Here is a 25,837-nt window from a genome sequence, read left to right as displayed (position 1 = left end):
TACAATTAAGTAATCTGAGCAAAATGTAAACTTTGAGTCTTTCCTTAGCCCCCCTACTATACAGCAATTGGTACATTCAGTTTTAACATTATCATTAGAGATGGGAACATATCTCATAAAGAGTGCCTTGACTGTATCAGTTGCAATATGGTTGGACAAGATGTCTCTACCATTTGCATCATGCTGGCACACAAACAATATTAAATGGGCAACACCACTCCTTTTATAAACATCAGTTCAATGAATAGAGCTCGTGAACATCATTTTAACCACAAAAATGAGCTAAGCAGGGCAAACAGGGGAACTGAAGCTACTCCATGTTTGGTCCTTGTAAGGTAGACCATGATAGTACCAGTGCATAGATAACCAGTAAACAACCCCCCCCCAGTTGCAACAAAGGGTGAATGGGGGGGTTGTTTACTGGTAATCAAATTATTTACCTCACAAGGGCCAAACAGAGTAGCTTCATTTCCTCCTTTTGCAATGTTTAGCTTGAGAAATAACAGAATACTTAGATTTTTGTTTTTTGTGGTTAAAAAAATTGGCAAAAAGTATTGTTGGCACGAGCCAAATTTATTGAACTCATGTTCATCACAGGGTTCACTGACCCTTTACGGCAAATACATAGATGTGTTAGTTTACCTATTTATCAAATAGTGATATATTAAATGTAAGCAAAAAGGAAGGTTTTCTTATACCTTGGAAAATATAAACAAACATTCATTTGGGTTTACAATGTATTCAGTGGACTTAATTGTAATAATAAATAGGACTGGAGGCTGTGAGGATTATGCAGTTTAGTTAAGGACAATAAATTGTAGGGAAAAATAGAAGCATACTTACTGCCACTTTTACAGATTTCTGTCAATATGAATCATGTATTAAAATATTTATAAAGAGAAATATGTATAGTGCTGCTCCTGCATAATATGTGGAACAGATTGCCTTTTTGCTAAAGCAAATGTGCTTAATTCCAAAAGGCATATTAAGGAAATACTGGCATGTGTAAAGTGAGGTCATTCTTCATCTTTTTTGGGTTTATTTCTGACTGGCTCTGCCGGCCCCACATTAACCTTGAACCTCCATTTCCTCAGCCTAAATCTGATGTGTCTGTTGCCAGAAAGAACATATACCTTTAGGTAAAAGATACCGGCATGCAAAAGCATCACAATATAGAGGCTGAGGCTGGTTTATTATAAGAAATATCCAGTGTATAGAATCAATTGTTGGATTATTAAAGAATTGTTTTTAATTAAAGCAAATTAACAGTGATATAAACTGTAGCAGCATGAGAAGTGACTGGGATTCTAAGGCCGTACAGCAAGCAATCCTGACTCTCACTATAGGTAAAGATTAAGTCCCTAATGAGAGAGAGTGACTGCTACACTATGGATATATATTTTTCTATATATTTTGTTCTTTAAACATGTCTTAGTGTGTCCTGTGACACCTTATATAAAGATATTCATGTATCTTGTATTTTATAAAGATATTACAAGCACAAGATATGCTATGCTATAAATATGGAGTCCTTTTACCACAGGAGTAGATGTTTTGGACAATGTACAAAGGGATAATTTATTAGCAATATGTGAATTTAGTTAACCAGTTAGCCTTTGACTTCATATCTTAAAGCAGGCATCCTCAAACTATGGCCCAGGGGCCGGATACGGCACCCCAAGGTAATTTACCCGGCACCCACTATGATCTGACGTGAGGACACAGTGGGAGGACACAGGGGAAGCCAGAGGAAGCAGCGGGAGTACGCAGTGGGGAGCTGGAGGAAGCAGCAGGAGGACAAAGGGGGGAGCCAGAGGAAGCAGCAGGAGGACAAAGGGAGGAGCCAGAGGAAGCAGCAGGAGGACAAAGGGGGGAGCCAGAGGAAGCAGCAGGTGGACACAGGGGAGAGCCAGAGGAAGCAGCAGGAGGATGCAGGGGGGAGCCAGAGGAAGCAGCAGGAGGAAACAGGGGGGAGCCAGAGGAAGCAGCAGGAGGAAACAGGGAAAAGCCAGAGGAAGCAGCGGGAAGACGCAGGGGGGAGCCAGAGGAACCAGCGGCAGGACACAGGGGGAACCAGAGGAAGCAGCGGCAGGAAGCACAGGGGAGCCAGAGGAAGCAGCGGCAGGACGCAGGGGGGAGCCAGTGGAAGCAGCAGGAGGATGCAGGGGAGAGCCAGAGGAAGCAGCAGGGAGAAGGCCATATGAAGAGGACACGGGGGAGGACTTTAGTCTGCTCAGTAGCATGCTCAGTAAACACATCCAGTCTAGCAGCCAATGAAGAGATGGAACTGCTGCTTCCCATAGAAACTATGCTCTAACTGTCTGCTCCTATTTTGTTCTTCTTCCTGTCCTGAGCTCAGCCTAACTATTACAGTGCTCAATCCAAGCAGGACTTTTTATCAAAGTAAGTAAGTAAAATGGCCGCTGGGTGAAAGCTGCTATCTGTTTTAGGAAGATGTTATGGTGCTGGAAAACGGAGGGGCTATATGGAGTACAAATGATGGAGTTTGGGTGGGGGAGATGTGTCTAACTTACATACATTTTAAGAAAATGTAGGGTTTACATGTCCTTTAAATTGGCCATGTACATTTAAATCTGCTCATTTCGTAAGGCTGCAAAACTAATGGATCTAAATCAGGCTGATCTAATTATTTGGCCCCCGGGCCGACAATCAAATCATAGCTAACACCCATGCAGGCCTGCTGGGAGAGGGCCGCATCAACGTACCAGTGGGGGTTTTAAACCTGCCTGATAAATACTGGGACAATTTTAACCCAGATATCTGTCAGGGAGGCAGTTGGGCAGGCCCCATGGGGGTAGACCTGCTGCATACTCGCTCTGAAGGGCAGAATTGGCAGCAACATACCGTTGCTTGGGCAGCTTTATACAGCTCATAATATTCTATAAGATGTTCAGCCTGCAAGCTTTTAGCAGTATTTGACCTACAACTCTGAGAATGATTTAAGAGGTTTCATTTGCCAGAGGATGCTGTGAGTTATAGCTCAATCTGTTCTCCAAAGAAATGTGATTTTTATTACATAAAACAGTCACAACTTTAGAATGAAACACTGATAATAAAAGCAATACAGAAAGAATATGAGCCTCTAACACCCCCTCAAGTTCATTCTTCTGCATTAATATATTAGTATGACCTAATTTAGATTTTGGTTCTAGCAGTTGTGAAGCTCTTCCATAACAGCAGCTCTCTCTTGCCATTTATACACTCCCCCACTCTGCCACTGCATACACAATCTTCAGATTAGAGAGAACAAGACACCAACAAAAATAGACATTTAACAAAATTAGACATTTCTCTTTTTTGCCAGAAAATATTTTTTAAAGAAGAACTAAAGTGTAACAAAGAAGTAGAGAAGAAATGCTGCTCATAATATGTGGGGCTTCTTTACCAGCCCCAGGCAATCACAACCCTTTATCAGGGAAGAATTGTGCCCCCAAAGATGCCCCCAGTAGCCCCCCATCTTCTTTTCTTTCTTTTTCACTGCACATACTCTGTGCTGCTGTTGCTTACCTGAGCTTAGGGCCCCACTCACAATATACTGTATGTATAGAATATTCATATCACAATACAAGGCTAATTAAGTTATTTATTCAGATTCTCATTACATGGCAGCCAGGGTTGGACTGGGCTGCGACCCAATCACTGCAGGGCGCTCCCCAGATCTGCCGGCCTCCATCCCCCTACAAACAGAAGGTACGTTTTCACTTACGCGGGGGAGGGGTTCAGATGGGTGGTGAAGGCCGCTGCGGGGGCACATTGGGGGGTGCAGGGGGCCCTGAAGCAGTAGCCTCGTGGGCCCTGTACCCCCCAGCTCAAGTATCAAAGTGTAATAATCAGCCCTGTAGCATCAGTTTTTATTACAGGAAAATCTCATGCCCAGAGGACACTAAGCAAGTGCGTGTCACTGACACTACTAACAAAATCCAAGACAGGGAGCTCTTGTGAGATCTTTGAAGGCCTAGATTATAACTACTATAGAGATGCTGAACCTTTAGGTTGGTGCATTAAACTTAGTATATTATGTACGGCATTTCAAGCCATGTTCGTTTAGTTCTCCTTTAATTCAATATCATGTTAGGATTTAGGACACAAAAGGTTATACACGGATTATATCTGGTTGCTTTTGTTATATACATAAATGGAGCATAGACGTTGCAATATTTACCTGGGTTGGCGATTTCTTTTCTTGCAAGTTTGGCCGGACACTTCTAAAACCTTTGGCTGTAAGGGAAGAACCACCCGAGTCATCATTGAGACCATCTTTGAGGGAATCATTATATGACCTCCAGACATCTAGAGTCAAATTAGACCAGGTTCATGATATAAGTATAATATAAAGTACATTGTATGTAACTAACATACAATGTAGGGCAGCCTTAGAATGAAAGGAAACCTTGAGCAGGAAAAAGATGATTCTTAAAAATGAACTGCCTTTAATGATGTTTTAAGGAGCTTATGTAAGTACAAAAATGCAGTTGTGTTTCTGGAACTTTTCAGTTGCACATAAAACACTTTCATTAAAGGTACATGCATCTAAATGTGTTCCCTGCACTTTTGTATAGTTGCACTTGGTGCCACTCAGTCCTTCCTGCCTTCCGTTCTGAAGTGAGTGTTGCTGAGCATTTTGATGCAAGAGACATGGTGGTAGCTCCAGGGTTCCGGCATCACCCTGCGCCAATTGCAGCAGTTCAGTTGCGCCAATAATGATGCAATTGTGTCAAGAGAATTGCCACTTTGCCACCTCAGTGACACTGGAATTCTGGGAACGAACACTGCATTGTGGGGAAAAAACAGTGCCTGTGCTTGAAATTGCACTTTGCTTGTTGCACTTGCTGACATACATGTGCCCTAGTATGTCTAAATGGCTTCAGAGCTACCTGCGCACAATAAAACAAAAAAATATTGTGCATTTAAAAAGATGAGAATATAAACAAAGTAACGACTGGGAAAAGAGAGAATTAACTGACTAATAACCTTCACTACTAGAAGGTACAGTTTGTTAACAAAATTGAAAAAAAAATTCTTCCTCTAAAGTAGTGGTTCTCAAGCTGTGGGGCTGGCTAGCCTGGGAAGCATGGGGAAGTGGCAGTGGGGCTCAGCCTGAATTCCATTTAGGGTAAAAAAAATGAAAATTTGCTCATCTAAATATACCTGAAAACACAGCTGGAAGGTCAATATCAGTTCAGAATATCAAAATTTGATATGAATAAAAATAGGAGTATGAATACCTGAATCCAAAGGATGTGAATCTTGACCTATAAAAGGAAAATTACAATTAGCTGATATGCACGCAAGTCATAAATAAATGTGTGGACCCCTACATTTAAGAAAGTGCTCATAGAGAAGCCTTGTTTGAACTGTACCTGTTTCATTTTTATTGATGTCAGTAGTACAGGCATGGGACCAGAATGCTTGAGACCCCCATATGAAATCTGGAACTTTCTGTATAATGGCTTTCCGGGTAATGAATCCCATTTGAAAAGCTTTTTTTTTTTGAGGTATTGTATAAAGAATAATTACTCTTTTATTGTACAAACACTCAGAAAATGTACCTTACTTTTTAGCAGAAATGTAGCTATAATGAGCAAGTATACCATTAACAGGTGGGAAGAAGCAGTGCAATATACAGTCAGGTTGTATTTTCATTAATACTTTTCTTAACATATCTTGTATTTTTATGTATGTGTGCAACTTAGTTGCATACTTAATTTGGGTTGGACAAAAACCATTTTGTCCATTTCCTTTAGAAAACCTTCACAGCTCTCTAGATTACCAGTATGCAAACCCCTCTTGCCCCTATTTGCGACTGTTTCGTTAGCAGAAATCATTTATGCACTGGTAAGTACCTCAATTTCCCTGTCAAAAAAACATTTTCTTTTGAAGCACTATGGGAAATGGCATATGGCTATGTTTCATAGATTTCTTTATAATGAATTTCCAGATAACAAATCCCATACCTGTATTAAAAAATGTTTTTTTTACTGTCACAATTTAGGAAAATCATGAAACATCTAAACTACAGTAGATACATGTAATAAAAACAATGTTTTTAAGCTAAGATAAGACAAGTTTACATTTTAGTAGTAGTATTAACAGAGTTGGGGGGTTGATGGAAATAAAAAGTAACCAGTCGATGAATGCTTCCTTTTTAACAGGCTTAGTTCAATAGGTGATAAGTTTTCAAAACAAAATTGATAGTTTGAGGGTAGACCACAGTTAAGGAACTGATGGTATTTATCTTACGGTACTAATACAACTTAGCTATGAAATTTTCAGACCACTTAACTTACTCCTTTATCATTTTTGAAGCTTGGCACTAAATCAAGAGAATCAAATTGTTAATGTGCTGCTATTATTGGAATCCTGTTCTCAGCCAGAAAGTTATATGCTTGTGGTAGCAAAGTTTTTAGAAGGGATTTAAAACTGTTAGATATTGCAGGCCCCACTGAAAATGCTAGCCATAACTTGCACCTGATTTGTGGCAAAATACAAGCACAAATGTGTCTGTTTAAATATATCATGCACAACAGTGGCAGGCGCAACCAGGAGCATAGGTACAATTTTTTTGGAAAAAATTATACATTTCGTACAAAAAACAGTGACTTGTTTCCAAAATTGCACTTTGCACAAAGGGTTGGATCCAGATCAGGGCTGGCAACAGAGGGGCTGTTATAAGGTGCCCTAGTCACTATTTGTTGGGCTGGTTGGGCCAGGGTCAGGGTCTATTTTAAATCCCAGTCCAGACCTGGTTTGATCAAATATTTTGGGAGAACAGCATGCCTTTCCTTAAGTAATTAGGAGGGTACACTGTTGTCATGAAACATTTGATTTAACCCTTTGTGCCTAAAGCACCTTAATAAAACTCATTGAAAGTAAGTAGTATTGCTTCCATTTTTTTAAAAAAAAATTTAGAGACTACAGTTAAATGTATGCAGGTATATTAAACATTTAGTTATACAGTATTTGTATGTAAGTACATATGTGTTTGCATGTATTTGTATACACATTGTACATGTATATACTATTTGTTGTATTTAGAGAGAGAACGGATTTTTATTCTCTCCTATGGGTTATTGATGCTGGCAGATAAATTTGCAGGCTTGAACTTGATGGACTAAGTTACTATATATAATTCTTAACAATTTTTTTGGCACCATTTGAAAGAATGTTAGTAATCTAAAGGTTAAAAAAATAATTTAGCATAATATTTTTCTACTGCATGACTCACTCGTGACATTTAGAGACAGAAAAATATCGCAATTATATGCATATTAGGTAGGCAATAAATACTTTCTAAAGATATAATGTTACTGCTGATGTTGTGTATGGATTTTTTTTCCTTAATAATTGTCTTTTGGAATCTTCCATTTATGGAGCAAAAACATTACACTGTATGCGAAATAAATGAGATTTCAATTCAAAAGAGGTGTGGTGTAGACTGGCCACCGTTATCTGTGTACCTTCATGTGCCATTTAAAGCAAATTAAAATATAAATATAATTTTCTAATTCATATGTTTAATTACCATCCTTTTGTGATGATTTTGTTTTTCATTTTTAAACGTTTAACTGAGCTTTTAAGAGGGAGCCAGCGCCACACATTAGAACTGCTTTCAGGTAACCTATTGTTTCTCATACTTCCATGTAAATGGAGGAGTCCCAAACCAGACTTGGGAAAAAAAATCTGTTTGTGTCTTAAAAAACATTCAATGCAGGATTCTACTGTAGAAGCTCTATTTATAAAAAAAACATGCTTTCCCATGACAGTGTTTCTTTACATCAGATATAGTATACATCAGAAATAGCTCATGCAATGGGGTAGGGGTTTAGAGTTGGGGGGGAGGGATGGAGGGAGAGGATAAATTGGAGAAAAGGAGAAGGTAAAACCAATGGGAAAAAAAGGAATATGTAGGGGTATAGAGAAGAGGGGCAGCAATGTAATGGGGTCCTGCAGTTTGCTCAATAGCTTTATACGTATGCCATTAGGGTTGTGTGGTGATTTCCAGTTTAGAGGGATAATTTATCAGCATTAAATAACCAGGGCATAACTAGTATAATAAAACTGGTAACTTTACACTTCAGCTCATGTGCCGCCACTGGACTGTAGCAAGGACCTATTGGGAAGTTGATCAAGGCTGAGCCCATGGAAGGTACACTGGGTCAGTGCATTTTCCAGTAAAAAGGAGCACAGCACCAGAGTCCAAGGTTAGGGATTATATTCACTAGGCCCCAGTAAATGTTTTTTTGTCAATTAGCCTACACACCACACACAATATACACATAAATATACTATCTACGTAACCTTTCAGATATTATGATTTCAGCGAATTCACTACCTTTATGTAAAGAGCATTGTTTAATAAGTAAATATGTATAAATCTTATAATATAATATACTATTTGTGCCTCTATTAAGAAAGCACCTTCTGCTCCAAGAATTACCTATATAATTTTATGTTATCAGCATCAACATAAAGACACTGCATTTAGTACTGACTTCTACGTAAAAGTTGGACCCTTTAAATATGTAATTATTGCTTTTACCCAACTCGAAGTTGCCAGTATATAGCATACAGTAATTGCCTGCTTCTTCTTTAATGCAGATACTTTGCACTACACCTACAGCATGCAATTTATAACTTAACCTCTTGTGTGGCACCTTATTAAAAGCATTCTTGTGAATTTTCAGAACTGTAATGTATGATTGCTAAGAAACAGGAGAACCTACTGATGAATCTGAGACTGTTAACATGTAGAAATATCAGGGAATGGTTGTTCTTGTTAACTAAAGCTAAGTGGCTGACACTGAACTGGGTATTGTGGGTGGCAAAGCTATAGGTAATACACAATATTTTTTGCTTTTCAACATTCCTCCAAGATGAGTCTAACTATAAGTACGGTGAAGTGAAACATTTTCTGCTTTTTTAAATAGCCTGGCACAAAAGTCTGTCAGTGTGCTACCCAAAGGTAGTGTTTCCAAGATAGCACAAAGCATGACAAAGATAACTGCATTGGGGCTACTGGAGCAAATATGTACAAGCAACTTTCTTAGGTGAGATCCAATGCCAAGCAGACAACTGGAGTAGAGCTTAATCTGTTTATCTGCACTTTATCACACAAGCATTATTGATTGATTTCATGTAAAATTAATATATTCATTGGAAAAGTTTTATATATATTTTCCTCAATGTGCAAGAAAGACTGGGACCTTTAAACAGACTGAGCAAAAAATAATTAAAAAATCAAGTATCTCCAGTTCACCTTGATGTTGTAAAAAAAAAAAAAAAACACATTACAGTGATCACATACATTTTTAAAACAATGTAAAACATGGATACATCAAAATCTGTGATGCAGCACTCAAAAGAGATCACTAAAGTTGTGCTAGCCACTTTTACACTAAACCTTTAAAAGAAAACAATCAGATCAGAATCAATTAACAGTGATACCATACAGTACAGTACATAAGCCTGACGTTATATATAAAAAAAATGGTATATAAATAAATATCAAAGTTTTGGTCTGACAGGAATAGGCCGCAGCATTGTTCTGTGGTTTTGTTAGTTGCTATACCTGAAGCCAAAAGATTTGGAGAACTCTGTACTCTCTTCACAGCTGTTAGTGTAACAGACATTGCAGCACGCTTGCGAGCACATCCACCGCTATCTGGAAGCACACAAAGTGATGTTGATGCAAGCACAGGGCAAAGCAAGCACATGCAAGGGCACAGCATTGGTACAATGTGCAAGTAAAGGCTGTCCAAAAACACACAAGGGAAACAAACCAGCAGTGCTGTTGAAGGTCTTCAGTTAGTGGATGTTGCAAGGGGGGTCCATACATTAAATTCTGTGGGACTACAGAAAGCATGTTCAGCAGGAGGCCCTAGTCCAGGCATGCAAGATACAGAAACCCTTGTTCCCTTGATATTTACAAAACATTTAAAGTTCTAGGACATTTTGTGGCCACCAGGTGTTGGTGAACCACAACAACTTTGTCAGTGGAATGCTGGGAAGTTAGAACAACAACATTTGCAAGTGCATGACCTAGAATCTCTAGCTGTATAATGTATTTGCAAGTTTGTGAGGGAATCTTGATTTTGATTAGTGGAAATATGTATGCCTTTGTTAGCCAGTCTTGACATTTACTTAATGCTCAGTGGGAATGTAAAATAACAAGTGATCAAGAATTGTAAGCTTGCATGGCAGGTATGCAAAAGAAAACAGCATTGATATCGCAACAAGTGAATTGTTAATTCCCATTAACTATATGGAAATAAACTACACACACAAAAAAGCATTATGAATTGTTTAGAATCTCCCAAAGCTCAACACAATGTTACATTGGCTCAGGTATCCTCAGAAGGTTCATACTGTTACATAAGGACCTGCATTCATGGTTGGCATAGACTCTCTAAACATTAAAAAGATAACAGCAATTGAAATAAAAGAAACATTGCTATTTCAGATATATTAACTACAACACTTTGATTGTAAGGCCTTATTCAGTGGCTAACGGACAGTCTTCAAGCCACTTTACTAAGATGGGATCCATATCAAATAATCATCTCATACCTGTGTTCATCTTGAAGCTTCTACTTTACAGGTCTTCAGTTTGCCTGTAGATAAAAAAGAAAGGGTAATTTCAAGCTCAGAAAGAATTATATACAATACCATTTCATGGAGGGGTAAGATTTTAACAGTCATTTAAATTACTGACAGCAAGCTTCTGTAAAGAATAAAATCTTGGCCATGCTCATATCTGCCCATACCACCATTATCCAGCCAGGGACATTTGTGAACCAGAACAATTTGTTTCACATACCCTTCTATGCAGCATAAGCACATTCATCCACAGTCTAGCACACAAGGTACCCCCTTTTCATCACTATAAGAATTGCTTGGTGTGCTAGGATTGCTGGGCACTGCACTTTGGTTTGTTCTGTCTGTATGTTTTCTTGTTGTTATAGTATAAACTTCTTTTGGAAAAAAACTTTCCATGTCAGTTTACAATTAGAACCCCATTACATTCCAGGAAGAAAACACAAATCTGTTTGTGTTTATAAAGGTATATAATTAACAGAGAGAAAGGTAGGTTAATTTAGTACATAAAAGTGAAACAAAAAGATACCTGATGTGGATTTATGCACCCCAGTGTGCACTTTGTTATGCAGTGCAGTAAAAAGAAAAACAAAGTACTTAAAGTTTACGCCTCCCAGTTCACAGCTATCGTTGCTGGCAAACTCACACGAAAGGAAACAGTGGCACATTAAGTGCAGGAAGTAGCGAGGATACTTTAAAATGAATTTTAGAAGCCAAGGGAGCAGAATTAACAAAGGGTCAGTCTCTCGATTACTGTAAAAGAATTCTTCTCCTTGCTTGATATACAAAATGATTCAACCCCATCCACAAGCTTTAGTACCTATAAAGTGTTTAGAAGGTTAGAATAATCTAGCATCGCCTCCTGTAAATCCATCTTCTTTCTTTAATTAAATATTGTTGTGATTGAGTGACACCTTTCAATTGTTTGAGGCCAAGAGAAATTTAAGAAGAAAAGTGGATAATATGGCCCAACCCCACCCAACCACCTATGGGTTTTTTGGGTTTGGGAGTTCTTTGGAGTCCAACATTCAATTGGTTACCACTTCTCTAATATAAATGTCACTCTATTAGAGTTCAGCAATAGCAGTATTGGGGAGCTCAACCCTATGTTAACTTACCCAAACGGGTATCAGGTGCAAATACTGGAAGAACCTCACCTTGCATGGGGGTCAATATCCAACAGCAAAAAAATCCAGTAGCACACTGAAGATGCAAATCGTGAAAAAATTGTATTTTATTTGCCCAAGTACATAAAAACAAGCAAAGAGCAACGTTTCGGGACCCTCCGGACCCTTTCTCAAGCTTGAGAAAGGGTCCGGAGGGTCCTGAAACGTTGCTCTTTGCTTGTTTTTATGTACTTGGTCAAATAAAATACAATTTTTTCACGATTTGCATCTTCAGTGTGCTACTGGATTTTTTTGCTACTCTATTAGAGTTCAACGGTTATCCAATGCACCACTGGGGGCCCAGTCCCACAGTTTGGGAACTACCGCCTAAAGATATCACAGAGCTGCAACGTACTGTCAAACCAAGCGACAGAAGGTAAATACATATATATTTATTTATATATATAATACAAAAGAATTAGTATCCTGTAAATTATATCCTTATAAACAGAGCTTAGTATTGTCATCAGTTATAATCAGTGCTTAGTGATGTCATTTCTGTCACATGGCTCACTAAAACTTGTGTATTATAACAAATAATTGACCCCCTGTTACATAGTTACCTAGTTACATAGGGTTGAAAAAAGACCAGAGTCTTCTTCCAACCTTTCCTTCCAAGTGAAGCCAGCACACACAAACCTATACTGACCTATCTATACACTCACTTACTGTGTATAAATTATATATACCAACATCAATACTAACTGTAGATTTTAGTATCACAATAACCATGGATACCATGCTTGTTCAAGAACACATCCAAGCCCCTCTTAAAGGCATTAACAGAATCTGCCATCACAACATCGCTCAGAATGGCATTCCCCAACCTCACTGCCCCCACCTTGAAAAACCACCTATACTACATCAAAGAAAAGTTCAGTTCCTCTAATCTAAAGGGATGGCCTCTGGTGCGCCGATCATTTTTTTGGGGGAAAAAGAACATCCCCTATCTGCCTATAATCCCCTCTAATGTATTTGTACAGAGTAATCATGTCTCCTCAACCCCAACCTAGACAGTCTAACCTCATAGTTTAAATCTCCCGTCCTCTGCACTCACTCCAGCTCATTAATATCCTTATTAAGGACTGGAGCCCAAAACTGCACTGCATACTCAAGGCCTTACCAGAGACCTATAGAGGCAAAATGATATTTTCATCCCTTGAGTCAATGTCCTTTTTTATACAAGACAGCACTTTATTTGCTTTAGTAGCCACAGACTGACACTGCCTGGAATTAGACAACTTGTTATCTACAAAAATCCCCAGATCCATCCCAATTAAGGATCCCCCCAACACACTACAATTTAGTGTATAACTCACATTTGTATTATTTCTACCAAAGTGCATAACTTTGCACTGTTGTAAAATATGTGGATATTAGTCACCACGGAGTTCCATGACCTGAATAAACTTGGCCTTTGGCCTCGTACCTATACAGTATATGGTCATGGAACTCCATGTAGGGTCTCAATAGATTCCAGCGCTGATGTGAGGTGACTGAGGTGTAACTGATGTAATGAAGCAGACATCAAGAAGCACCACAGTTCTAACCACAGCTCTATCTACACTCCCATGTTATCATCATGAAGATGTTGCAACTGGACATTTAAGTGTCACATCAAAATGTTCTTGGTAGTACAACATTTTTTTATGTCAGTGAGCAAACTGTGAGACAATTCTCAACAAAGCATGGCCATTAAATAAGACACCTGGGCCAGAGTCAGCAGAGATATAATATTGAATGCCACTCAATCTTCTCTATGACAGTGTTTCCTCAAGGAATAGTTGGTGGTATAGGTATATAGGTTAAACAGTATGACCATATCACTGTATATTATACGGAAGTATCACATTATTGTTTATAAGGAATAAAGAATATGCATTCTACATGTCTGTATATTCTTTGATAATGACACCCCCCAACAAAATACGGGAAAAACATACCTAGATATCGGAAACAACCTATATATACCACTTTACTATTACTTTTACAATTACATTAAGCTTTACAATAATTGAGAAAAATCTAGTAATGCTGTAATACCAAATCTCTCAGATGAATATAATACCATGAGAACAAGGAATAATTGCTCCCAGCATATCTTGAGGAATCAGAAAGTACAGGCAGGGCATGGGACTAGTTTCTGAGCCAGCTTTCCCAAGAAATGTTGCTGCTCTGGGAATTCCCAGCTTGCTAAAATATTCTTTCACACAGCACCTACAAATGTTTCCTTCCGTAAGAAAATGTCATTCTGCTTTACCCAAATCTGATTAAATTAGCTGTTACAGCAACACACTCATATCTGCATATACATTCCTGAGAGAACTTGGGGTCAATATTGTTTAAGGCTAATATGAAGAACAGATATTAGTCTTAATATTTGTCTGTATCTTTTCTTCCATGAAAAGCAGCAAGGACAAAATGTGCATATTCCTCATTTGTTGTCTTTTATGAAATCAGCATTGGTATGTCATACCCTGCATAATTCTTACAGGATTTCTGCATTCCTGGATCATACTAAATGGCAATGCAACCAACCAAGTGTCTACATTACATAAATTAACAATTTTTACCTATATGTAACTGTATGCAAACTTTTGTATGGTAAACAGTACATTTATCTGTCACTTGTTAGCCCAGACCTGGTATTCTGGGTCTACAAGTTGTACAGGTATAGGATCCGTTATCTGTAAGACTCTAATCTAGAAAGTTCCAAATTACGGGAAGGCCATCTCCCATAGACTCTATTATAAGCAAATAATTCTAATTTTGAAAACTGATTTCCTTTTTCTCTGTTGTAATAGAACAGTACCCTGTACTTGATCCCAACTAAGATAGAATTATTACTTATTGGAGGCAAACCAATCCTATTGGGTTTCATTAATATTTTAAAAAAAATTTTAGGTATTATTTTTCTTAAGGTATAGAGATCCAAATTACGTTAAGATCCTCAGCATTCCGGAAACAGGTCCCATACCTGTACAGCATTATTACTGGCTGTTAGGCTTCTCAGACCAACCAGTGGCATCTCTATGTTGATTGGTAGTCTGGGACTGCTTGGAAGTGTTGTGTTTACTCAACCTTCTATAGGTCAATGAACAAGCAGCTATAACAGGCAGGGACGAGAATAACCTAGCATGTAGTAATAGATAAGCAATCTGATTTTGAATCAAAGGCCAATTAAAAAGCACAACAAAAATTTCAGTATAAACTCTGCAGGGCAGAGAACCATTGTACCTGAATAACTGTACAGTGCTGCGTTAAATACACGATTTAGGAATAAACATAATGTCAACATTATTTACTTTAATTTGTACATTATTCTGTTGAAATAGGATTCACCAGCTTAATGGAAAAAATAAAATTATGGGGCTGTACAAGTATGGATATACTGCAAGCTGCAAGTAAGTAAACAGACATGTCTGCCTATAATTCATATGTGGGTCCCAAATAGAGTGCAGCCTGAGGAAGATGAATACACAAGGCAGTGCAGTACAGTATGTATATACATACTATCTGAGAAATATGTTAGCAGGAAAACACACACTCACCTGGCCATTGCCGTTTCAGTTTGTCCAAGAGCCTAAAACAGTAAGAGTGCTTACAAAAGTGTCCTTAGAGACCAGCACAGAATGCAGCACAAAATAGCTTCTCTAAATAGCACATAGTTCCTAAAGCTCCTTCATGGGAACCTGCTATGAATTCTGCATCAAGCAGGGGTGGTTCTTCTCTGGGATCATAAGGTTTTATTTTTTCCATTTTATCTTCCTCTAAAGTCCAAGCATGGGGATACATTGCCTCAGTACCCACTGTTGGAACACTAGCTGTCTGTGGAAGGAATTTTCCCTGGCAAGATTTTGGAAGCAATAAATTATTTGAGAATATACCTGTTTTTTTTGTGACATTTCCTTTTTAATGGTCTGCCAGTTTTGATTTGGCATGGTAATTTGTAGGGAGACGTTATTGGGTATAAAAGAAATGTATGCAGGTTGGACATCCCTGATATATAATGGTATGTTTATGTTTTGTTAAAGATGAACAGCAATGTTTATAAGTAAGGAAGTCAATGCAATGGAAAATGAGGTGCCTTCTATTATACAAGGCATGTGTTGCATTAAAGGACCAGTATACACTGAACATTTCCATTAAATGCAACCCATCTATGCTAGGGCATTGTCCCTATAATAAAGAGAGCCACAAGTCTGTCCTAATGGTGATGGCTTTAAATGTGTCATGAAATGATCCCTGGACTGTAAGAGGATTAAAATCACCATAGAAGGCCTATCTGTCAGGATAAAGAAGTATCTTGTAAAACTCTCTGTTGCATTAAATAAGATGTAAAGTGCCTACTATTGTAGAGAAAACTGTGTTGCATTAAGTGAGATGCCTACTATAGAGTATAGACTACTCTGTCACGTATTAAACTTGTTATGATAGATTCTCTAACTCTGTGCTGCTTTACATTCAGTAGTATTACCAGTAAACATAGACCACACTCTTACAGGTCAGTTCACATGTATTTTTTATATTTAGACTACAATCTTGAATACACATGGTTAACTAACTTAACAACCACTGAGGCTCATAATAGCATCTTGTAAAATGCTTGGCATTCACTACGTAACTGATTTATATGCAGTTCACATATTTTCAACCATCTCAACCCAGAGCGAGTCCAATCTTTTTTGTTCTGTTTTGATAAACCTTCTTTGATTCCAACTAGAGCCACGCAAAGGGGCTACAAATTATTATTGAAGACATCACATTCCTGGAGTGCTTGGGGGCAGCTAGAGGAGACAGAACCTGCACAATTCTTTGTCAAGAAGTAATCGAGTCAGAGGTGGCAGCCATGAAATGAGAGCTATGGAACTCAACACTAGCGCGATTCATCCCAAATGTCAAGATGATTTCTTGCATGTGAATGGGTGAGAGACAGCTCTTTAGTGAGCATGATTCCCTCCTGAGCAGTAATAATAAATAAGCATTTACTGTACTTACATCAGGTATTATTAAAGCACTGTGCATAATGAAAAATTCAAGTGCTTTTATTATACTCAAATAAACAACTGATCTGTCAATTTTATTTTAATGAAATAAAGTTCTAGAGAAAGGGAATATATATGGAATGCCTCCAAAGCATTGAGTATGCCAGGAAGCCCATTCCAACTCTTGCTAAGCAAACAATTCAGTTTCAAGATACATGCCAATTTTCTTAAGCGAACTGCATGTAGTTGCACCCCCAGGGGAAATTTATAACATTACATAGGCTTTTTCACTTCCAATAAATGTGTATCCTGCACCCTCCAGTGCTGGCTGTGGCACTGTATAGGCACTGGCCACACACTATTCCAAGGGGCAAAGTGAATGGCACTAGCCAAATTATTTTGCTTTGACTATTTGCTGTTGTCAAGTACAGGGCTCCTGGGGTAGATCAGATTCCTATATTTAATATTCCAGTTGTATAGTATAAATAATAAGCAACAGCATAACAATGGAGCACCGCTCCCCCACCCCTGCAAAAAAATGTTGGAGCAGCCCAGCACGCACCTGGATGTGTGAGGAGTTAGATGTTAGAACAGCATTGTATGTAGCAGACACTAATTCTGATGTGATCATTTGATTCAGAACAATCGAAGCCAATATAAAAATGATTTTTTTCCCCCATATTTGGCAACACCTTAAGAAATGGTTAGCTTGCCAGACTACAATAAAATCTTTGGGGCTGCAATTTTAGTTACTTTCTAGCTTCATAATGATGAAATGCAACATATTTTGTCAGATTCTTGGGGTAATCTCCATAAAGCAAGTCATTTTTGCTCTCATACTACCCTACAGATAAAGTATGCCTTGCATGTCCTACAATATAACTTTAACCATTGGAACATTCTTTGCTTATAAACACTGTAATAAACAAAGTCCACCAGTGCCCAAAATGCCAGGTCTGGAATGCAACATATTTGGGATATTGTACTTGAATTAAAGAGATTTTCTCTACCATTTACCATTTTTGGCAAACAGAACCATGAAAATGACTGGTTTGCTGTTAATCCTACCCAAGCTACCTTCTATCCAAGGGGTACTCAATCTGGGGACCAATATATTTTCTTTTCAGTTGTAAATATATAAATGCAAAAGTCTGGGCAGTCAACCAGACATGTTCAGCCTTGCCATATTTATAGCCTCTGCAATCTATTCATTAACATTCCTTCTACAAAGTTATTTTGATACCTCAGTGTTTTCTTGGCTGGCCATAGTGCAGCATTCTGAGGGCTCACACAGTAGGCACAACGCTGGACTGCTTCTACATATTTTATGAAACATTAAGGTTACTGAGCCAATCTTTATTAATTATTCAAAAGCTGCTTAGAAATTGCTGTTGCTTATTCTGTGGTTGTCTTAAACCATTTCATTTATTTTGTTGAGGGAAATGTTAACTATGTTGTGGAAAATGGAATATTTTGTAAACCATGACTAAAACAGGTCTCTGATTCTGTAATTCTGATCAGCTTTACTGAATATGTTACAGAATTAAGGCAATAACAAGCACCAAAAACACAACTGATATAAAAAGCAAAACAAAACACATACATCCAATCTAATATTCCTGAATAAAAAAGAACTGAATGCTAAAATTAGTAATGACAGATGTAAAAATAAAGTGAGTGAGCATAAGGCATCCCAAAAATGTATACATGGCAAAAGGAAAGCACAGTGGCACGTTGATAAGGAAGAACATGGTATTTTACACACATTCTTTTTCGGTGTTTACAAGGGAGAAACAAATGTTTGAAAAGAATTAATGAGGCTGTTTAGGAAAGGTTTCATTCATCCAAGTCTCGGTATACAGTATGTATGTAGTGATAAGTCTAAAGCAACTGGACTAGCAGAGTAACCTTGAAAACAATTCACCACTCATCCAAGCAGCTGATTTAGTTCACCATTTGAGTAGGGTATGGAGACGGTCACCAGAACAAAACATTCTGTAGGATGTAGCAGAGTGGTAGTACTAACCATAAACATAAGCCTTTTGCATTAAGGTTTTTTAATTTAATCACTTATAGCATCACTCATTGACATGTACTTCCTACTCATCCAATAGCTTGTTTATTGGCATCAATATTCTATGCTTTAAAGCCTCTCAGCCTGCAAGTTATCTCTGCCTTTTATACAAGCTTCTTCTCTTCAGACATGTCCACTTGTCCTGGGTTTCCAGCAGGGGAACGCTACAGTCGCACATAATCCTCTATCCTCTATTCCTTCTATTTACATTATAACTGAATTATAAGCAGACACTGGTAGTACTAATAAGTATATTTTATATTTTAATACCAGAATTTTTCTGGAGTGATTAGTTTGACTGGATGGTACATATCAATAAGCAGAGGGTAGTACTGGTATAGGACCTGTTATCCAGAATGCTAAGGACCTGGGGTTTTCAGGAGAAGGGATCTTTCCGTAATTTAGATCTCCATACCTTAAGCCTACAAAAAAAACTTAATTAATTAAAGCAGTGCTGTCCAACTGGCGGCCCGCGGGCCGCATGCGGCCCGCGACCCCCCTCTGTGTGGCCCCCCACCTGTCTGGCTGCTTTGATGGCTTACTCTTGTGTAAGCTTTAAATGGTATCAGTACTGTGATTAACTGCCCCCCCCTGCATGGTTCTCACCTCAGATTCAGGCTGTAATCAGGCTGTATTGTTTAAATATGTAATCCCCTGTGTTGTTCACACCTTTTAATCTCTGCATTGTTCACCCCCTGCAGTGTTCACACCTCAGGCTCAGGCTGTAATCACCCACATTGTTCCCCTGTTCACACCTCAGGAGCAGTAGAAACCCACAAATAATCCCTGCACACTACAAAAAGAATATATACTGAGGTGGTACTTCAATTAAAAAGTTTTTTAATATATAGTTATTGTGCAGACAGTAGGAGCAGTGCCAGCATTGTGTCACTGTAGGCTGCCTGTGTGTGCCATACACACAGGCATCATAGGGCAAGCAGAGTATGGCACACACAGGCAGGGTAGGGAAGGCAGAGTATGGCACACACAGGCAGAGTATGGCACACACAGGCCAAGTATGGCACAAACCAGCCAAGAATGGCAAACACAGTGAAAGTATGGCACACCCAGGCAGGGTAGGGAAGGCAGAGTATGGCACACACAGGCAGGGTAGGGCAGGCAGAGTATGGCACACACAGGCCAAGTATGGCACAAACCAGCCAAGTATGGCACACAGGCAGGGTAGGGAAGGCAGAGTATGGCACACAGGCAGGGTAGGGAAGGCAGAGTATGGCACACACAGGCAGGGTAGGGAAGGCAGAGTATGGCACACACAGGCAGGGTAGGGCAGGCAGAGTATGGCAGGTTTTTGCTGTACTACAACCATTAATATGGGTATGGTCATGTGATAACATGGGTGTGGTTTCAAGTGGGTGTGGTTTCAAAAAGGGGAGTGGTCAAAACTGGCTTCCATTATCGGCCCTCCATCACGTAGGTCGGAAAAATTCCGGCCCTCGGTACAACAGAAGTTGGACAGCACTGAATTAAAGGATAGCCTTCCATAATTCTGAACTTTCTGGATAATGGGTTTCTAGATAACAGATCTCATACTTGTAGTAGTTATAGTACAGGTATGGGATCCATTATCCAGAAACCCATTATCCAGAAAGCTCCAAATTACGGGAAGCCCATCTCCCATTGACTCCATTATCAGCAAATAATTCTAATTTTTAAAAATGAATTCCTTTTTCTCTGTAGTAATAAAACAGAACCCGATCCCAACCAAGATATAATTAATCCTTATTGGAAGCAAAACAAGCCAATAATCTTTTAGTAGACTTAAGGTATGGAGATCCAAATTATGGAAAGATCCCTTATCTGGAAAACCCCAGGTCCCGAGCATTATGGATAATGGGTCCCATACCTGTAGTAGAAAGAGTAGTACCTTTCAGCCTCAAAAACAAATTGTCCCTATAGTTAGTACAGAAAAAGACAAAACAAATAATGAGATGAGTAAAACCCTTATATGGAATTGTGTGTGAGCCAATAAACTTAATTAAATATGTATGATGCCCACATTCAGTAGGGGAATGAGACTACCTCCAAGCAATAACAGAGAATTTTACTTTATGTTGATGTAAGTGCACCAGCATGATCACAAGCAAACATGCCTGTTACTAGCCAAAATAGTCTCCTTTGCCAAGACAAAACTGCCTGGATTGTTTGGAGTTGGACATTAAAGAGAAAAATATTTTTTACTGTATGTTCCTTGTAACTTTTCTTCATGATGTGCCCCCTCCCACCCCAATTTGATTTGTACACACGGTTTTCCAGTCATACAGAACCAAAGTTGCTTTGCATTTTACTTTGTGAATAAGTTGGTGATGGTTTGAGTGAATTGCTTTTTCTAATTCTAAATGAGAAATGATTCAGTAGTTCATTTTTTGCTGATGTTTCAGTCATGATGGCAACGTCATCCTGGTAGAATAATGTAGGGAAAGAAGACTTTTGGCTATTCATCAACTGTACTGTTGCCCTGCACTGGTACAACTGGGGTGTTTGCCTCAAAAACACTACTATAGTTTATATAAAGAATGCAGCTGTGTAGTCATGGGGGCAGCCATTCAAAGGAGAAAAGGCACAGGCACTTAGCAGATAACAGATAAAACACTATTGTATTCTACAGAGCTTATCCGTTATCTGCTATGTAACCTGTGCCTCTTCTCCTTTTTTCCAGCTTGAATGGCTGCCCCCATGGCTACACAGCAGCTTATTTATATAAACTATAGTAGAGTTACTGTAGCAAACACACAACTTTTACCAGTGCAGGGCAACAGTATATTTTATTTCATTTACTTTAAAACTCTTTAATTTTTTGGTGTTACTGTTCCTTTAGGCACACAATTTTCTAAGGAAATTTAAAGATTGAAAACTCATTTGCCATTGCCTTTAAGATAGAAGCTGTTGATTATATGCATGCAGGAGGTTCTAAAGCAGCGGTTCTCAACCTGTGGGTCGGGACCCCTTTCAAACAACCCTTTCACAGGGGATGCCTATGACCATCAGAAAACACATATTTCCAATGGTCTTAGGAATAATTTTATGGTTGGGGGTCACCACAACATGAGGAACTGTATTTAAGGGTTGCAGCATTAGGAAGGTTGAGAACCACTGTTCTAAAGAAAATTATCAATCTACATGATTTCATATTGCTGTAAAAAAAGATTAGACCTGACTTGTTTCCTAGTATTAAAAGGGCACCCACTCAAGATGCAGGCTATTGAAGCTAGCACTCCAGATGGGAAAAACAGTAGTATTTTTTTCAAGAAACATCCCTCAGAAATGGTCCCATAGGGGACAGCCATGTTGGGACACACAAGCGCATAATGTCTGTTGACTTGTTAAAATGCTTTATTTGACTGTGAATGCTCCGTTCCAGCAGTCCTGTATAGCTCCGGAGCTTTTTCTGTGACAAATGGTTTGGCTTTAGTTCATTGCTGTCAGTTGTGCAATGCAAACTGGCATGAATTCCAAAGAGAGGCAATACAATTTCCTTAAATGTAGCATTTTTGTTACTCTCAGCACAGACATCAGAGCCATTTAGGGCTTGTGTACAAGCTTTGCTTTCCATAGACACTTAGCTAATGGATAGGGCTCTAAAACATTTGCTGGAATCCAAAACATAGAAAAATGTCTCTCAGAAAAGGGATTGTTGGATATTTTTTTTATCTGCTGCTCTTCACACATTCTCTGCAAAATGAAAAAGAACACAGCATGGGGGCCAGTGTATGATTTCCCACAGCTAATGACACTTAAAATGTGAAACTTTAAATGACATGGCTACTAAAATGTGATGAATTTATAAGTAATGGCAAATCAAGCAGACAACTGATTTAAAGTTCAAGATCTTCTATGGATGTACCACTTTATTTAAATATACTACTCATATTCGCATTGCTGTACATTTTTTTTTTTAACAGGGCCCTGTCCTGTAAGGCTAATGCCACACGTAGCGCTTTTACGCTGCGTATTTTCTCAGCCTAAAAACGCTGCACAAGCCACACAGCCCCTGACTATGGCGTTTTTCAGCCTAGTAATGGTGACGTAGCAAATCCCGTTTCCCATGGTGCTAATAGTGCAAAATAGTAAAAAATGTTGCGTATTTCCGCTTGGTCTGGCATCTGCCTTTGTGTATACATAGGAATAGGTTGATGTGCAAATAACGGCGTATTTTGGCAAACGCTTGAAAAATCAGTGGTAAGGCGTTTTCTAGCGTATTTACGCATTGTGTGGTTTCCTTAGAGTCTTTTCAAGTTATTTCTATGGATGATGATATTGTGCGTTTTTCAGTCACCGAGAGAATTAGAAAATACACAGCATAAAAACGCCACGTGTGGCATCAGCCTAAGGCTGATGCCACACGTGGCGTAGGGCTGATATTTTCGGCAAGCGGAAAAACGCTTGGCGAAAATTCAGCCCTACACCTGCTACTTGTGCCTGCACCCGTATGAAGACTTTGCATTCTCTCGCGTTTTCATGCGTATATCGGCTACATGTGCCTGCACCCGAGCGTATCTCATTCATTCGGGTGCAGGCACAAGTAGCAGGCGTAGGGCTGAATTTTCACCAAGCGTTTTTCCGCTTGCCGAAAATATCAGCCCTACACCACGTCTGGCATCAGCCTTAAGCTTACAAGTGGCTGTATAACATAAAGGCTGCTCAAATAAGAGCATATAAGTCATGCTGCACACAAAGGCTTTGGCACTGGCCCAAAAATATGTTTTATTCACATCTGTGAATCATCTTTGCCAGCTATTTTTGCAGTTACTCCCCTCCAGAATGAACCCAATGGCAGTTTATGCTGGGAATGGCAGCATCAACAGCAGCTTTTGCATGAAAGTTAGTGGCTTGGGTACTTGTGTGCCCTGCAGATTTTCAAGCTGTTTCTGCCATATATTTCCTGCTTTCACTTTTCACTATTAATTTTGTAAAGCATAGTTGCTGTTAATCTTGTTACTGACACAGCTTTATTTGCCAGTTTAGGGACAATAGTCACGTGAAGAATGATGTTCTGCTGAGCAATTTGGCCCTCAGTCTATGGATGGGGCAGACTGCAGGAGATGCTTAGACTTTGTGGATTTGTTTGTGCCTGTATTACTAAAGCTCTGACTGTTAATCTATCCACTAAGTTGCTGTAAGTGTCTTTATTAAGTGTAGGTGTAATTATTAAGTCTTTAACTAATATTGGGGAGGTACCAGCTGTACCTTTGGCATCTGGCCAGTGGGCAGCAAAGTATCACACAGGCAACTTTTAGCATCTATATGATGTGTGGGTGTCAGAGTTAGTGCTCTCAATGGCTTATCTGTGTTATGAGATGAAAACAAAAAATAATAGCAAATGAAAGACCTGTCAGAAGTTAGCTGTAAAGCTTAATGGCCAACTAAAAACTTCATGATAATATGTTTATATAATGCACTCCAGTGCATAAAGCATAGACACATGTATACCAACTTCATGCAGCTCTGAACTTTAATTGCTTAATGTTGAAACCCAGTCATAGCAATGTCTATAGAAGTGTGTTGGCTGCCAGTGCTAATAATGCAGTCCAAAAAAGATTTAAAAAAAAATATATATATATAAGTACTGTATATAATACACAGGGGTGGCAGATTACTAAACAGATTGTGAAATCAACTGGCTCATTAACTGCAATTAGTAAATACAAAAAAGCAGTAAAATGTCAGAAATTTACAGTAATTATTGAGTTATGCCTTACAGGTACCCAGACAGAATCCACATCAGTGTCAACAGATAATAAACAGACTGGGCAGGAAACCATGTGTTCAGTATAAATAGGCAACAGACCCCCCCTGAAATGATTAATAATGGGTGTCTAACCCCATTTATTTTAGCAATGTAAAAATCACACATTTTTTGTTACGATAACTGTATAAATCCACAGCCTTTATGTGCAGAGCTGAAGGCAAGTTCAAGATCTCGAAAATGTTAAACACAGTGTGCCAGCATTCATCCACGTCCTATACATCTTGCACACATTGCAGTAGCCACAAGGTTGTATTCATCCACATACAGTGCTATTTATTGCCTGCAGAAACTCATGTATTGGCTGACCTGTGCTCATGTCACTGCTAGCTTTCCACTGCATCCATCTTCTCCTTTACTCTGGGTAAAGCTCAGGCTAGGCTAGCATTTAATGGAAATTATGGGCTTGGGTAAAGGTCCCCATACACGGACTGACTCTAGCTGCCGATATTGGTCCCTTAGACCGATTCGTCAGCTAATCGGCCCATGTATGGGGACTACCGACGGGCCCCAGGGCCAAACAATCAAATTAGCCTAAATTCCCCCAATATCGCCCACCCGTAGGTGGGGATATCGGGAGAAGATCCGCTCGCTTGGCGATGTCACAGGGCACCTTAAGTCACAGAAAAGCATCAACCAATTAGTTAAATTTTCAGATATCTGTCCAATCGACTAAATGACCAATTGACATGGTACGAAAAATTACTTGGCTGATAATTAGGAGCCCAAATTGTATAATACCATGATTTGTACAGTTAAACCGGTGCATGTATGGACAGCTTTAGGGAACTCTTTATGGGGGTACTGGAGAAGATCAGTGATTGAGATATATTGGGAAAATTAAAAAGATGACATAAAAGGGTTTATTTGCCCTTTAATGTAAGTTTGCTTTGACCGAGATACCAAGATATATAGTAGAGTATGGGGGCACAAATGCATATAACACAACTATGCTGGTACCCTATTGTATGCAAATAAAACTATAAACTGTGTATATAAGTAGAAGTTAATATTTATGCATTATATTTTACAATTTCTGGCACCATAATGAAAGCAGAATCTGAAAATGGTGTTAAATAAGACAAAATCTACATATTTTGGCTTAGTTTATTTGCAGTAACAAAAAACAGTTACCTCTTACAAAAAATGTAACGTTTTTTATTCACCCCACCCTTGATTTTATAAGTCACAATGTAATCTCAGCACTGATGAACTGGAAAACATTTTACCCACT

The 25,837-nt window shown here is 38.8% G+C and overlaps 1 protein-coding gene across 19 annotated transcripts in view; it reads right to left on the bottom strand.

Annotated features, from left to right (window-relative positions):
• The window catches only part of sorbs2 (sorbin and SH3 domain containing 2), a 158,190-nt gene that overhangs the window by 75,878 nt on the left and 56,475 nt on the right, over positions 1–25,837 (bottom strand). For 6 of the 19 annotated variants that reach the window (XM_031896094.1, XM_031896103.1, XM_031896111.1 and 3 more), the window contains exons 3-6: positions 10,588–10,631; positions 9,590–9,682; positions 5,247–5,273; positions 4,184–4,311 (exon numbers count right to left, since the gene is read on the bottom strand). In XM_031896094.1, the coding sequence (XP_031751954.1) occupies positions 4,184–4,311; positions 5,247–5,273; positions 9,590–9,682; positions 10,588–10,597 (258 nt within the window). In that variant the 5' untranslated portion in view covers positions 10,598–10,631. 19 annotated transcript variants of the gene reach the window in all.

Source organism: Xenopus tropicalis, chromosome 1 (assembly GCF_000004195.4).
Source record: "Xenopus tropicalis strain Nigerian chromosome 1, UCB_Xtro_10.0, whole genome shotgun sequence".
Classification (NCBI taxonomy): Eukaryota; Metazoa; Chordata; class Amphibia; order Anura; family Pipidae; genus Xenopus; species Xenopus tropicalis.
This window is presented reverse-complemented; position numbering and strand designations above follow the sequence as displayed.